This window comes from Chiloscyllium punctatum, chromosome 3, assembly GCF_047496795.1.
Source record: "Chiloscyllium punctatum isolate Juve2018m chromosome 3, sChiPun1.3, whole genome shotgun sequence".
Taxonomy (NCBI): Eukaryota; Metazoa; Chordata; class Chondrichthyes; order Orectolobiformes; family Hemiscylliidae; genus Chiloscyllium; species Chiloscyllium punctatum.
Genome location: NC_092741.1, coordinates 90,241,632 through 90,258,536, shown reverse-complemented (window position 1 = coordinate 90,258,536; position 16,905 = coordinate 90,241,632). Strand labels below are relative to the sequence as shown.

The following is a 16,905-nucleotide window of genomic DNA, read 5'->3' as shown; positions in this document are numbered from 1 at the left end:
GTCTTTGCCTTTCCAAATCCATTAAATTCTGTCCCTCAGGATTCCCTCCAACAACTTGCCCACCACAGATGTCAGGCTCACCAGTCTATAGTTCCCTGGCTTTTCCTTACCACCTTTCTTAAATAGTGGCATCACGTTAGCCAACCTCCAGTATTCTGCTGCCTCACCTGTGACTATCAATGATACAAATGTCGCAGCAAGGGGCCCAGCAATTACTTCCCTAGCTTTCCACACAGATCTAGGTTACACCTGATCAGCTGCCGGGGATTTATCCATCTTTATGCATTTTAAGACATCATGCACCTCCTCCTCTATAATATGGACATTTTCCAAGATGTCACTATTTATTTCCCCACATTCTATTTCTTCCCTATCCTTCTCCACTGTAAATATTGATGCAAAATACTCGTCTAGTATCTCCACTATCTCCTGTGGTTCCACACAGGCAGCCGTAATGATCTTTAAGGGGCCCCATTCTCTCCCTAGTTACCCTTTTGTCCTTAATGTATTGATAAAATCCCTTTGGATTCTCCTTAACCCTATTTGCCAAAGCTGTCTCATGCCCCCTTTTTGCCTCCTTGATTTCCCTCTTAAGTATACCCCTACTGCCATATATTCTTAGGATTCATTCAATCTCTCCTGTCTATACCTGACATATGCTTCCTTCATTTTCTTAACCAAACCCTCAATTTCACTCATCATCCATCATTCTCTGCACTGACCAGCCTTGCCTTTCACCCTAACAGGAACACAATCTCTGGCCTCTCTCATTTTCGAAGGCTTCCCATTTTCCAGCCGTCTTCCCATTTCCCTTTATCTGCTAACATCTGCACCCAATCAGCTTTTGAAAGTTCTTGCCTAATACTGTCAAAATTAGCCTTCCTTCAATTTAGAACTTCAACTGTTAGGTCCGATCTATCGTTTTCCATCGCTGTTTTAAAACAAATAGAATTATGGTCACTTGCCCCAAAGTGCTCCCCCACTGACACCTCACTCACCTGCCCTGCCTTATTTCCCAAGAGTAGGTCAGGTTTTGCACCTTCCCTAGTAGGTACATCCATATATTGAATCAGAAAATGTACTTGGACAAACTTAAATTCCTCTCCATCCAAGCCCTTAACACTATGCAGTCCTCGTCTGTTTGGATAGTTAAAATCCCCACCATTATCACCAAATTATTCCTAGAGATAACTGTCATTTCCTTACAAATTTGTTTCCCAATTTCTCCACTGACTAATGATGGGGGGGTGGGGGAGGGGGGGGGGGATGTGCAGTAGTACAATCCCAATAATTGTGATCATTCCTTTCTTATTTCTCAGTTCCATCCAATTCACTTCCCTGGATGCATTTCCAGCTACATCCTCCCTAAGTACAGCTGTAATGTTATTGCAGTCAAAAACGCAACTCCTTCTCCTCCCTTGCACCCCACTCCCCCCCCACCGCTCCCGCCCCACACCCCCCACCCCACCCCAACACTTCCTCTAGTACCTATATCCTGGAACATAAAACCACCAGTCCTGTCCATTCCTTAGCCATGTCTCTAACTGCTATGATATCCCAGTCCCATGTTCCCAACCATGCCCTGAGGTCATTTGTCTTACCTGTTAAGCCTCGTGCATTGAAATAAATACAGTTTAATTTATCTCTGCTTTGTCCCTGACTGTTTGACTCACTCATTTTCCCAACTGTCCCAGTCTCAGACTGACCTCTTTTCTCACTATCTCCCTGGGTCCCACACCCCCATCTTATTAGTTTAAATCCTTCTGAGCAGCTCTCGTAAATCTCCCCACCCGTATACTAGTTCTCTTCCAATTGAGGAGCAATGCATCTTTCTTCTACAGGTCACTTCTATCCCAGAAAAGATTCCAATGATGCAAAAATGTGAATCCTTCTCCCCTGCATTAGCTCCTCAGCCACGCATTCATCTTCTCTATCCTCCTATTCCCACCCTCACTAGCTCATGGCACCGGGAGTAATCCAGATATTACTACCCTCGAGGACCACCTTTTTAAAATTCCTGCCTAACTTTCCATATTCTCCCCTCAGAATCTCATCCTTTTCTCTTCATAGGTCATTAGTCCCAAAGTGTACAATGACTTCCTGCTGGTCCCTCTCCCATTTGAGAATTTTACCCCCAGGAGGCACTGTAACCAGAATGCTATAACAACTTTAAAAAAATTTTCACTACATCTTTCAACAGAATTATTTTATTATATTTTGATTAGATACTGAGCCGTATGATTTTAGGGATATACACTTCTTTTCCTCAATCATATATGACACTTTATAAATACAAATCCAAACTTTGTTTACCTTTCACATCTGTTCCCAATCGTTTTCCTTCATTTAACTGTCTGAAGCTTCTCTGCAGTGAGCTTTTGGCAGTTTCCTTCAAAGATCCATCTGGACCAGATGCCTGATTAAATAACAGCATTTTTTAAACCATTACAGAAACAATGCAATATTTATACTTTAATGACTACACCACTGTCTACCAATGTCCTGTTATTTATCAGAACAAAATTGAGACAGAAGAGAAAACAAAAACTGCTTTCAATTATTTCTAAGTACTTCTTACCTTGAGGAAGATCATCAATTATTGGGATGAAATTCATTTCTAGCAACCTGTGAGAATGTAGCCTTCAGGGTAAACTCAGCTCCGTCACAACTCACTGGGATAGTGCACTGGAAATCAAGCCCCACAATCCTCGCAGTGCTCACAAATATTCAAATTGAACCAAATCACCAAAATGCCCAGTTTTACTGACCTGTCTAATTCAGGTTTAAAAAAAAGACACACCAGCATTTTCTACAAACAAGAAAATAACTATTTATTGTAAGCAAACTGATTTTTTTAACTAATGACAAAAAAGGCATGTTGATTTGTTCATCTATAACACTATAAATCTACTCCTTTCTTAAAATTCTTGTACACATTCAATTGTACACATGAAGAGACAAAGCAAGCAACAAATAGTTTGGATGAGGGAGGGAAAAAAACAAGCAGTTTCTTTCGTACTTTTCAAATGTCCAGGTTATAGTTTAGGGTTGGATGTGAACTATATGAATCAGGCAGATCACCCTTTGAGTGGCATAGTTCTGGATCACAGACAGCAATGAGTAGTTTTCCTTCAGCTCACCTTTGACTTCTTTTAATTCTTGGATAATGACATGAGGTTGTGGATGCAGCGGTTCTCAGTCTTTCATTCACTGAGGACTTGCTCTTTTAGTGCCTTTGAAAGTAGTTTCTCCCGTTTTCCTTTCAACAGAGAATTGCAGAGAGAGGGGAGGGAGAATAGCTAGATAAGAGGAATTTTCTTTTGCTTCTTTGCACAGAAGAGGAAGGTTGGGCATGGGTAGGGGAGGGGAAATGGGTGAAGTGAGGCCGTATCTTTCTCCTGTATTTTCTCCACTGAAGGCTGTATCCACCTGGCCAGGAACCAGTCAGGCATTTGTTACTATAGTAGGCCTTCCTAAGCCCAGAACAACAACTGATTGAAAAAACTCTCAAAAGACGATCTCTCGCCGAGATTACACACAGGCAGTGTCATTCTGTCAGGGATGCTCCTTCACTGTTCGAATAAGGCAATGTTGTAGATTACAATGTGTTCCAGTAACTTGTTTCAGAACCATTTTTAGTTCACAGTCCAAAAACATAAAAGTGGTCATTATAATTCCAAGGGTGATACATTTGACTGTTTCAAAATGTTAGTGACTTTCAATTCTGCTCAGCAATGGGCAAGGAGTTTATTGCAAGGTTTTCAATGAATCATTCTGACTAGATCAGGATCACTGCAGAGGTGTTCAAAGTTTACAGGCAATTGGAGAAAAAAGACAATTAAGAACAGAAATGTTAGGAGTGCTGCATAGAGGCTGGGAAGGCAGCTATCCTACACTGGGACTGAGGGAATCAAGAGCAATTGGATGGCACCATGTTGTTGGAACTAAGGGGGAATTTCTCAGAATAAATAGGCAGCTAAATGCGGAAGATAACTCAGAAGTAGCTCTCAGGAGCTGAGAAAATGGGAAGGTTGTTAACTCTGTACTGGGACATGTCTTGAGGGGCTGAAAAGAAGCCTGTGAGCATGAATCCTTCAGTGCATTGAGATGATAGAGGTTGAAAAAAATTAACAAGTGGTTTTTACTTGAGGCAATTGATTACAAACCGAAAAAAATCCAGGGGGAGACTGGTGTGGAGATGCCTGAAGTTAGTGAGGAAATGAAGTTATGCTCATAAACAGCTAGTAGAGGACAGGTGTAGGGTCCAAAGACCTGGGAAAGAAGAGTGATTGATGAGAGCAGGAGCAATCATTAAGGCAGTCCATGCTGGAAAAGGAGTTTCAAAACCAGATTAGCAAACGTGATTTATTTATTTATTTTTTAAACTATTAATCCATCAACCCATCTATTTATTGATTGATTGATTATTATGAATTGTGGTCCCTTATGAAATTTTAAGATAATTCAACATTCCTTCCTGACATTTCATTTGGTGATTATTGCTGAAAAATTTGTGATTCTCTCTTTATCAGATTTACTATCTGACATGCATTGTGTGGTACTCAAGCAAGTTTATTACCAAAATTTACCACATGTTAGTACTGGATATCAGAAATAAGTCCTACAGGTGTTGTAGAATGCATTTTTGTTCTGATGTCATAAAGTTTATTGTTGCTACTTCAAACACCATGCACTCTTGTGGCTTTATTCAGAGTGCAACCCCTGGATCCTAGTTTATCTACTTTAACTTATCTACTTGTGGGTGGCACGGTGGCACAGTGGTTAGCACTGCTGCCTCACAGCACCAGAGACCCGGGTTCAATTCCTGCCTCAGGCGACTGACTGTGTGGAGTTTGCATGTTCTCCCTGTGTCTGCGTGGGTTTCCTCCGGGTGCTCCGGTTTCCTCCCACAATCCAAAGATGTGCAGGTCAGGTGAATTGGCCATCCTAAATTGTCCTTAGTGTAGGTAAGGGGTAGGGGTATGGGTGGGTTGCGCTTCGGCGGGGTGGTGTGGACTTGTTGGGCCGAAGGGCCTGTTTCCACACTGTAAGTAATCTTAAAAAAAATAAAAACGGGGGGATCTAAGATGGCAGCGACCCAGCAAGTCTGAGTCTACAGTGCTCCTCCCAAGACTTGGGCAAAGTGGGTCGCCCACACTCACCAAATCATTTAAAATAACTGTTTAATTTAATTAGTTGATCAGTGTTGAATTTAAACAATTTAATCTTCAGCAAAAATGACTAAAGGGAAGGGAGCCCGCAGCTCTTATATATATGTCTATATATATAAGCCGGGGGCTTTAGTTAATGTTGGTGGGGGGAGGTGGTTACCTCTGTCTCTAGGAGCGGGGTTGTTTTTCCCTTGCTATTTTGAATTATTATATCTAATTATTATTTGCTGAGGTTGTAATTTTATAGTTATATATGCTTATACATGGTATTAACATTACCAAATATATCCAGGTGTGTGTGGGGGTGGGTGGAGGTAGGGTGCTCACTGTTAACTCTAGCTTTGTATTATATCTGAATTCTCCTCATTCTATTGAGGAGCGCCTGGGTCAAGGGTGGGGCATTGGTTGGGACAGGATATGATGGACCTTTGGAAAGGAAGTGACACCCCCCTGGGAACAAGGGGGAAAATCTCCATTTAAATACGTTTTATACGTTCTATTTTTTTTATTATTTAGCAATAGTTTTTTGTTATACTGTTGTGAGTGTATTAGAGAGCCTTTATTTTTGTGAATTTTATATGCTCTATGCTCGGGATGTTTTGGATAGGGTTTCCCCTCCCGAGGGGTCTCGGATTTGCCCGGATGGTTATGGTTGATCAGTCAGTTAAGTGGTGCACCTGGAATGTCAAGGGGAGTAATTCGCCAGTCAAAAGGAAGAAAATATTATCAAATCTTAAGAAGGAAAGAGTTGATATAGCTCTCCTGCAGGAGACACAGCTGTCGGATAAAGAACACTTGAAATTATGACAGGGTGGATTTGATTAGGCCTTTTTTTTCTTCTTTTAGTTCAAAAAGTAGGGGAGTTGTTATTCTTATCCGGAAGAATTTCCCTTTCAAAATCCTAAATCAAATAAAAGATGAATCTAGACGATATATTCTGATTAAAGCCCTTATAAATGGAGAAGAATATGGGATTTTAAATTTGTACTGCCCCCCAGCACACCTCTTTAAATTTATAAAGGAAGCCTTCTCAAAATTGATGGCTCTTGGTGCCCGTCATACGATTATAGGGAGAGACTTTAATTGTATTATGGATCCGGAAATAGATAGGATTCCCAAGAATACTGCAGGAGTATCTTCCAGATCTAGACAATTGGTGGATCTGAACAAAGAATTAGGATTAGTAGATGTATGGAGATGTCTTCAACCACAGGGCAGAGATTTTTCTTTTTACTCCAATCCACATAAATGCCATACCAGAATTGATATGTTTTTTGCCCCCTCGATTTTTAAAAATTTCATATCATCCTGTAAAATAGGTAGTATAGTAATTCCTGACCATGCTGCTGTATATATGGAAACCAAGGCGAGGAATAATGGGACATCCCCTCGGCATTGGCGTATGGACCCCTTCCTCATGAAAGACAGTAAATTTGTAAAGTACTTTCTTAAGAATTTAAAACTTTTTTAGAAATTAATTTAGGTACGGCTAGCAACCCATCAATGATGTGGGAGACCATCAAAGCTTACACGTGAGGTTTGATCACCTCCTACTCAGCGACCCAGAAAAAATTAAAGGGAGAACAACAGCGTCTGCTCGAAGCTCGCTTAAAAGCAGCTGAAACTGCATATGCTGATAGACCTTCTATTATTAAATTGCAAAGGATTACAGCCCTTAGGACAGCTCTAAACACTACGCTTACTCAAACGGCTAAGAGGGAAATATTATTTACAAAACAAAGGTTATATGAATTTGGCGACAAACCAGGTAGATACTTAGCATTTCTTGCAAAGATAAAAAAGGCCCCTCAAACTATCACGTCTATCTTTTTTTTTAGATTAGATTACTTACAGTGTGGAAACAGGCCCTTCGGCCCAACAAGTCCACACCGCCCCGCCGAAGCGTAACCCACCCATACCTTAGCGTAACCCACATCTACCCCTTACCTAACACTACAGGCAATTTAGCATAGCCAATTCACCTGACCTGCACATTTTTGGACTGTGGGAGGAAACCGGAGCACCCAGAGGAAACCCACGCAGACACGGGGAGAACGTGCAAACTCCACACAGTCAGTCGCCTGAGGCGGGAATTGAACCCGGGTCTCCGGCGCTGTGAGGCAGCAGTGCTAACCACTGTGCCACCGTGCCGCCCACTATCAAGGAAAGTACGGGTATTTTGACTTATGATCATAAAAAGATTAATGCAATCTTTAGAAATTTTTATTCTGATTTATATAAATCACAGAATTGTGAAGACAGGACTAGGAGGATGCAATCATTTTTTAAAAATTTGACCTTTCTGGGCCTAACTCCAGAACAGGTATCGGTCTTAAATGCTCCCCAAACAGTCCAAGAAATACTTGACACAATCAGGCAACTTCAGAGCGGTAAGGCACCTGGCCCAGATGGTTTACAAGCTGAATTCTATAAAGAATTTACAGAAATATTGGCTGGTCCACTTATGGACATGTATAACTATGCATATAGTCAGGGCTATCTCCCGCCTTCGCTGAAAGAGGCAAATATCTCTCTTATCCTTAAAAAAGGAAAGGATCCAGAAGATTGTACGTAATACAGACCAATATCCTTGCTAAATGTAGATTTTAAAATCCTTTCTAAAACGTTAGCACTGAGACTAGAAAGGGTACTGCCACATATCATAAAGGAGGATCAGGCGGGGTTTATTAAGGGCTGTAGATCATCCAATAATATTAGAAGAGTTTTGAATATGATTCAAGCCTGCCATCAGGGAAAGATACCAGGAGTAGTAGTTTCATTAGACGCGGAAAAGGCATTTGATAGGGTTGAATGGTCATATTTGTTTTACACATTGGAAAGGTTTGGCATTGGAAAGGTGTTTACCAAATGGGGCTCAACATTGTATAGTGATCCCAGAGCAGTTGTGGTTACCAATGGATTAGGTTCGGATAGCTTCAGTGTGGGTAGGGGCTGCTGTCAGGGATGTCCTCTCTCGCCATTGTTATTTTCGTTAATAATTGAGCCACTAGCAGAAGCTATATGGGCTAATCCTAATATAACAGCCCTGAGGATTGGTACAGGTAAACATAAAATTACCCTGTATGCAGATGATGTTCTTCTATTCCTCAGTAATGTCCGTACCTCGCTTAATCCAAGTTATTAATACATTTAGCACATTTTCAGGCTATAAAATTAATTTCCCAAAATCGGAGGCTATGCCAATGGGTGGCCTTGCTATGATACCCCACTTAGTGGATGTTTCCCTTTTTCCTTTCGTTGGTCCCTGGAGGGTTTCTTATATTTAGGCATTTTTATCACCCCAGTATTTGGTCAGTTATACAAGGCTAACTTTGTGCATTTACTGGAAAGGATAAGGCAGGACCTCCAGCGATGGGGAGACCTTCCAATTTCCTGGCTGGGTAGTATAGCACTAATTAAAATGAATGTCCTGCCCCTTCTCCTATACCCTATGAGAATGCTTCCGGTGATGCTGCTGAGGCTGGCACTATGTAAATTATATGGCTGGTTGGGTTCCTTTATCTGGAATCATAGATGGCCCCTCATTAAGCTGAAGAAGCTACAGCTTCCACAGGCAAGGGGAGGATTGGACTTCCCAGACTTTAGGAACTATCAGTTAAGTTCCTTATTAAGTTACATAGCTGATTGGGTCTTGTTTGATCCACAATCAATCTGGCTGGACATCGAGGCTTCTCAAGTAAAATGCCCACTTATTAACCTTTTATTTTCAGACAAGAGGAATATCATTACGGATTACTGTAAAAACCCTATAATACTAAATACAATTAAAGCTTGGAATATAATGCGGCAAAATGAGGGCAATTCACATAAAACATTTCCCTATGCGCCGATAGTGGGAGCATGGGGATTCCAACCGGGGTTTACAGATGCCACTTTTAAACTCTGGAGATCCAGGGGTATCTCATGTCTAGGGGACCTATTTAAAGATGGGGTCTTGATGTCTTTTGAACAGCTGCGTCAGAAATTCAGATTACCTAATAAAGACCTCTATCGATACTTCCAAATTCGAGACTGTATACAGAAGAAGACTACGTTATTAGATAGTCTTTATAAATCAGATAGAGAATGTGGAGTAATACGACCAATGGGGGTATCCTCCATTAGTACCATTTATCATTTACTACATGATGAAGTATCGGGAGATATGGACAATCTGCTTAAAACATGGAATCAGGAATTGAGACTAGAAATCTCTATAGAAACATGGAATGACATTTGAGAAAACGCCAGAAGAATCACCATCTGTAACAGAACTCAGGCTATCCAGCTGAAGATACTTCATAGGGCTCATATAGCACCGGATCGATTGGCAAGATTTAAGACAAGGGCATCTCCAATGTGTCCCAAATGTAAAATAGAGGTGGGCACTCTTGTACATTGTCTATGGACCTGTCATAAGATTCGTAGATACTGGACTAAAGTCGCAAGTGCCCTGACAGAAATTTTAGGAACAGAAATTAAAGTGGACCCCGTATCTCTCCTTTCGGGCTTTTCGAACTTATCCTCCCTGGACATGCATGGGAAGAGACTATTTTCTATTCTCAAATTTCTGTGCAAGGAAAAATATTTTGGTAAACTGGGTGGCTGAGGGCCCCCCTGGACTTTCAAATTGGCACAGATTAATTATGGAATGTATTCCCCTTGACGTCCTTACAAATATGGTGCACCGAAAGACCGAATTATTTTATAAAATATGGCAGCCCTTCTTGAATTATATGAATACAGATATTTCCATTTGCTAACAAGGGCTTTTATTTAATTGAGATTACGAACCTGGCTGGTCCGGGGCCTCTTGGGCGAGGAATCCCGCACGAATACGGCTTTTGTTACATTTGATGTTAACACATTCCGAGCATGTATCTCACTACCCAATTTCTATGTTATCCGCTGTTTTTTTTTTCTCTTTCTCTTATTTGAATAATGGAAGAGACTTAAATATACACTCTGGTTAGTTGTAGATTAGATTAATAGTTAGTTGAGTTTTGTTTATTTTTCTCGGTATTTTTCTTTTGTTAAATTTTGGTTATTATATATTTAAGATTTAATTGTATATCAATGTTTGTACTTGAGAGTTTTGTTTATTTTTGTAAACTTGTAAAAATGTTAAATTTCTAATAAAAATATCTATATAAAAAAAACTGGTCCCTAGCTAAACTATAACATAAGTTTTGTGGTCTGGTCATGCATCATCAATAAAAACAATCTTTCTTCTCAGGTAGGTCTATAGGTCTGTCACTACTCTTTTTCTCTATCGCATCTCTTGGCTTCATCACTCTATGTGTATGTGTGTGTTATTTTTCTCTGTGTACTTCTTATGTGTCTATTTACTTTTTACTTCTTAATTCTGCATGGTCACTCATTTTGTCTGAACTTTTAACATCTGATTGTTTGCTCTCAAGCTCTACATCCACTTATTCATCTTTCTAGCCAAGCTTCTCTCTTCTGATGAACTCTTTAAAGTTCAGCTTTTCACTCTCTTGACCAGGGTCTTTCTTTGCTGGTTTGGGCTTTGCTTCCTCCCCTGCTTTGTAAATACTCTTTAAATTGGTCCAGACATTTTCTAAACAACATATTCAAAGATGTTATACACACTTCTGGAGGACTTGAATATGGGCCTCCTGGCTCAGATGTAAGGACACTAACTGTGCCCCATAACAGCCCATTGAATTTATGCACAGTTGAATTCAGAAATGGATTTAGGTAAGTTCTCAGTAAATGGGCAAGTTTGACAAAAGAAGTTATATATTTTTAACATATATATAAATAAAATATATATATAATCCATACTTCTGAATAGAATTAATTATCCAATAAGAATGAGAACTCTAGTCTTAAACCACTCCTTTGCAAATCAAATAAAATCTCTCCTATCTTGGACGTTACTTCACTGCTGAGGCTTGAATGGTATTTATAATTATTGAGTTTGCTTATTTCAGTGAAACTGCTGCTTTAATACTTTGTTTATCCACATTAAAAAACAAAGATTTGCTGCATAAATTGTATTATTTGCACTGATCTACTTGAAAAGGAAAGAAAAATGTGACTGATTCAATGGCTTTTTTAAAAGAGTTCACACAGACATGATGAGTCAAATAGTCTCCTTCTATCCTGTATGATTTCATGAACCGCTCGGCTACTTTCCTGTTGAATGTTCTCCCAAAAAGGTTGCTTCTCATTGCTATCACACTATCTATTTTGCCTCTGGTGAGTATGTTGCTTCACACGACTTTGACTAAAACTAGCTGATCTTAGTCTATGAAAGTATTGAGAGACCCTTAATCAGAGTCAATAACTATCTCATGTTGCTGATTGTATCTTATTTGTTGTTCCACTTGTGGGAACAGGAGAAAGCCATTCAGTCCCTGAAGCCACGCTACCATTGAACTAAATGATGATTAATCTGCGCCTCAAGCGTGAAAACATTCCTACCTTGGAATGTGCATTTCTATTTCTGTTGGGCAAGTAGATTTTATTCTGTGTTTAATTAATCATGTCAATCAGTAGAGCAACAGTGAAAGAAGTGACTCGAAAGTGGTACATATTGGTACAATTCAAAAATGATCAAAATTCATAATACAGGTAGAAGATCCTTTATCCGAACATCCAAACACCAAAAATGTCCGAAATCCGGAGGTTTTTTTTGTGAAATTTTTTTTTCTCATTAGCAAGGTGAGCAAACAGTTAACCCAAGTCAATACCCATTCGATGTGTGTCACTCAGCTGCAATGTGGGGGGGCCGTGGCCAAGCACATTCTTATTTAGAAGTCTGCTTCTCCGGTAAGATTTTTTAAAATTTCACTATTAAACTGTCACATTCTGAAAACCAAAAAATTTCGAATTCCGAAAAACAGTTGGTCCCAAGCATTTCGGATATTCTACCTGTAGTTCTTTAGGTTACAAGGTGCCCTTCTTCCTTACCAGTCTCACAGCTTGAATGGCTGTTTCCTTGGCTTCTTTTGCAACTTTTTCAGCTTCATCAATTTTATCTTTAATATTAGTATAAGCCCTGAAGGCTGCTGTTGCATTAAAGGATAGATTCTTGGCTTCAGCAAGGATACTGGTTTGAAAGAGATAAACAGAGGCAATGAAAAGCAACTTCGAACATCTTTACATTTGCAAGTACTTTAACAAAGTGTAGAGCATGTTGTTCCCTCTGATAAAATTAGCTGAATTAGTTATACCTGATTTGACTTGTTTTTTTTCCTGCCTTTGCAGGGAATAACTGCATAGCTCGACAGCAAAGATGATGAGGCAGACTACCAAAGGGCCAATCCTAGACAATTACCTTGCAAGTGTTGTTCCTGATAGGGACTGTCCTGTACCAAGGTGCTAAAGCCATTGGGCTATGGTAGACAGTTCAGCAAACTGAGACTCTAATATTTATTTCTGTGACTGTATGGAATTATACACAATGCTAAATGCAGAAAATAGTGGGAAGATGCAGCAGGTCTACCCAAAAACAGGAAATCGATCATCGCATTGCAGATGCTGGAAATTTGGCTAAGGTTAGAAGGTCCGGCAGCACCTGGGGACAGAGGAATTGAACTAATATTTCTGGGTTATTACTTTGCATCAGAACTTCATTCTTCATTAGAACATTCATTCTCATGAAATATCTCGTCCAGAACGGTTAAACCGCATTTTCGTCTTTTAGATTTATTGGGCTAAAAGTTATGGTGTGGAAAACATTGTCAGAAATTGACCAGCGAAGAATCTGTCCAGCCTACAGCAAAAACAGGCAGAGAGCGGTGTTCCGAGATTAAAAGTGGCATCTTGGCCTCCCGCTTCCACCAGTAGGAGTTGTTGGCCAATCTGTTTGGCTGCCAGCTCCAACATTGCCAGCAGCAGCAGCAGTACTTGGTACAGGGGGCTGTGGGCAAGACCATGAAGAACACAGCTACAGAGCCCAAGTGAGCTCAGTCAAGGATATTGGGCAGGTAAGGTTTGCCCACTCTTAGAGTGATGTTGGTGGAGAGGAAATGGAGGTTGGTTTTGAAGTATAGGTGAGTAGAAAGGAAAAGTGTTTCTATCTTCTCAGGTTGGATTCTAACGGGAAATGTCTGCCAGTGTCCCTCTTGCTGAAATCGCACCTGGCCGGAACACACAATGTTTAGCCATGGAGACAGCTCCCCACTGTCTTGCTGTCAGTGTAGAACATTATCCACCAGCAGCACATATCTTAAACTTGGGTAAAATCTGGACAGAACTCTGTCACTTAAGCAATGATTAGAAAATCATGGGCAATTCCTTCCTAATTTCTGTTCTGTATTATCAATGGTTAAATCTTCCACTGTTGGCCAAAATCAGAAGTTAAAGCCTATTGTGTATTTGCAGCATGCATTGTTCTACTTTAATATATAATAATATGTGTTTAAAGCAGTTGCAATCTTTTCAAATAATTTTAAATACTTGTGTTCTTTTCTTTGAATTTTCAAGACTGTGAAAACTTAATCAACTCAGTTACTTGAAAGTGTGAACTGATTTTCCTCTCTCTCAGTAAAGTTAAACAGATGGACCCTTATCAAGCTTATTTCAAAAGTCGTTTTTAAAAAAAGCTTTTGGTCTCTCAATTCTCATCATCTGTGCATCTCTTCCTTGTCATCCCACCATTGAACTCCCTCCATTAACTTCTGTCACTGCATTATTGCATCCCTCCCACTGAAGACTTCTCAAAATCAACCTCATTGACCAATTTACTAATCACCTCTTCCAATATTGTCATGTGTGTCGTGAAATCCATTTTAGTCCAATTAAATAAGACAGATTTTAAAACTGCCATTGGGGCTAATCATGTTTTGAATGCAATTTGAAAATTATGGTTCAGTAGGTCACCTCAGGACCATGATGCCTCAGAATATTTGGAATGTACAACAGTCTGAGGGAGGGAATGGGAATCCTGGTCACCTGCAATTACTGGGCCATTAAACCTCTTAAGCTTATTGGTGTCCAGTCTAATGGAGAATGTGATTGTTAATCTTTATTTCTGTCCACATGAACAGTCTGGTGCATATCAACACTCGACAGTTGCATTTATTACAAGGATATCACAAAGTTAATCTGACTTTATAGAAGAGTGAATTTTGATAGGCCCATTGTGTTGGGTCCAGAATTACACCATTTTGGTGTTTGTATGGCCACTTTCATCAACACTCCTCTTCCTGTCCTCCTCATGAGCCTCCTGCTCTATATAAAATGGTAGAAGCAAAGCCCCAACAAGCCCTTTGGCAGGTCCTATCTCCTGGAGGCACATGCCAACTCTAACTGGATGCTCAGCTCAAGTTCTCCCCAATCAGCCCATTTACTTTTAAAAACAGTATCACAGATTTGGGGACCCTGAATTCATCCAGGTGTCAGGTCTTGACCCTATTTTGAAAATCTGGTTCCCCTTCTCTGAAGCACCTTGACTTGCTTCTTACCCTTTTTAAAAAGGTACAATATAAATGTTGTCAGTGTGCTTTGAGAAGATTTGTAGTCGGTTGAGGTTCTGGATATAGGTTTGCTCACTGAGCTGGAAGGTTCATGTTCAGACATTTCATCACCATACTAGATAAACATCTTCAGTGAGCCTCCAGAAGAAGCATTGCTAATGATTCATCAGCAGTGCTTCATCTGGAGGCTCACTGAAGACATTACCTAGTATGGGGACATAACGTCTGAACGTTAACCCTCCAGCTCAGCGAGCAAACTTACATCCATAAATGTTGTCATTAACGTACCCATCCAGGATTCCAGACGAGTCATTAAGTACTGCAGCATGATACTCTGCTCTAAGGACGAGGTCTGGAAGTTTCTCATCATGAATGCCAGCTGCCAGTTCATCCATTTTGTCTTTTAGCTCTGCAATTAATGGCTCTAAATGTTCTTGTTCTTCAAGCTCCTGTGAACCAATATAGAAATGTGCTTAAAACAACAGATAATTCATTGCCATTTTTACTCATTATTTTCCAAGTGCAGAAAAAATCTAGGTACATTTCACGGAGAAAATTAAATCAAAATACACAGTAATATTTACATTGTGAGTAAAATTATTGAGGTGTTTGGAGATCACAAGCAAAATGGTTATGTTACTGAATAAGTAATCCAGATGCCTGGACTAATCATTCATCAAATGTTAAAGAGGCATTTCAAATTCAACCAGATGGAGCCTTTGAATTCAGTTAAACAATCAAATCTGGAATAATAAACTAGCAGCTGTAATAGTGACTGTGAAATAACTAAACTGTTAAACCCTCCCTGGCTCACAATTGGGTTTTAGGCAAGGAAGTATGCGGTCCTTAACTTGCACACAAGGAAAAACCATTTTAAACTGGTAAATGAGACAGCCTAGTCAACTCCGCCCATACGTTCAAAATTCAACTCTGGTATGACCAGTACACAAATTTCCAAGTATTTTACTGCTTTTGTTCCCATCTTCTTTGTGATTATGGATCCACTGCAATGTGGAAACTTTTAGCAAGGTCACTCAGTCTCAAGAAGGCAGCTTACGCCCTCTCAAGGACAGTACAATGGACAATGAATGTTGAGTTTGCCGGTGATGTGTGCATTCCATTACTGAATGAAATATGCACACAATATCTGCACAGATTTTAGAGATTTACAACGTCTGTACTGTCAGTTCCCTAAAAGCTGGTTTCAGAGAAGTGAAAATAAATGTTTTGTATCTCTGGTAACAAAATATAAATCATTTTATTGTTTGGTCATACATGAATTGCTCATTGTCTTCCTTTGAAAATATAAATCCCTGGCATTTACTTCACAAAAATAGATTCCAACAAAGGGGCATGATAATCTACTGAAAGAGTTATGTACCCGCCTGTGTCATATTCTTAAGTTATTCTTGGTATCACATTTATGGTTCAGCACTATAAAACTAGAGGGCACTTGAAGCAGGTACTTTTTATAGAACTCCCCATGCTGTCACATGAATGAAGAATATTACAAACAACCTGAATCTTATCAATCTAGACTTATGAGTCATAATTGCCATGGGTAAAATTGTTTTGTATTGTTCTGAAAGTTAAATAGTTTATTCTCTCAACTGATTAATGCTGAAAAACCTGTGCATATTCTCTAATTGTTTATATTATGTTCATGTAATAACTATGCACTGCCATTATGCAGTTAAGTTGCATTAATCATTATTAATTTATCCTATTAATTTTTTATTACTTACATCTAATCCCAAAGAAATTTCTCCCAAAACCTGCTTCGCTTCAGCTATAAGATAATGACCTTCGTTAAGGACATCTTCTGTATCCTTTTTACCACCCTCGACTGCCTGTTTCCTCATCTGAATTCAAACAATAGGAAGGAAGAAATCAGCTGTTACGACATGAAAAAAATACATTCATTGTTTTACATACATTTCAGCCCTATGAGCATTTTACACATGGAACTAGTAACTATTCCAGCTGGAAAACAATACTTTGAGGCATAAAAATGTAACAGAGGCAATCTTCACGCTCTCCAGTCTACCAGAACAACACAAATAAACAATATCTGACATCTACTGGACTGGAATTATCTGAGGCAGAGGATGGTCAGTGACCCGGAGTGAGACAGGGAACGACCAACAATCTGGAGTGGAGTGGGGATGGGGTGGGTTCGGCTAGGGGGAAAGGTGGAGGGCACGGGGGTGTTGGATGGGGGCGGGGTTGGAGATTGGGGGTGGACAAAGGGCGGGGATGGGGTCGGACGGGGGTGGGGGTGTTTG

General features: G+C 39.9%; 1 protein-coding gene across 3 annotated transcripts in view; it reads right to left on the bottom strand.

Annotated features, from left to right (window-relative positions):
- The window catches only part of lama2 (laminin, alpha 2), a 387,170-nt gene that overhangs the window by 70,491 nt on the left and 299,774 nt on the right, over positions 1 to 16,905 (bottom strand). For all 3 annotated transcript variants that reach the window (XM_072556030.1, XM_072556031.1, XM_072556033.1), the window contains 4 exons: positions 16,366 to 16,482; positions 14,909 to 15,069; positions 12,111 to 12,249; positions 2,314 to 2,416 (listed from right to left, as the gene is read on the bottom strand). In XM_072556030.1, coding sequence (XP_072412131.1) covers positions 2,314 to 2,416; positions 12,111 to 12,249; positions 14,909 to 15,069; positions 16,366 to 16,482 — 520 coding nt within the window. The remainder of the gene's footprint in view (positions 1 to 2,313; positions 2,417 to 12,110; positions 12,250 to 14,908; positions 15,070 to 16,365; positions 16,483 to 16,905) is intronic.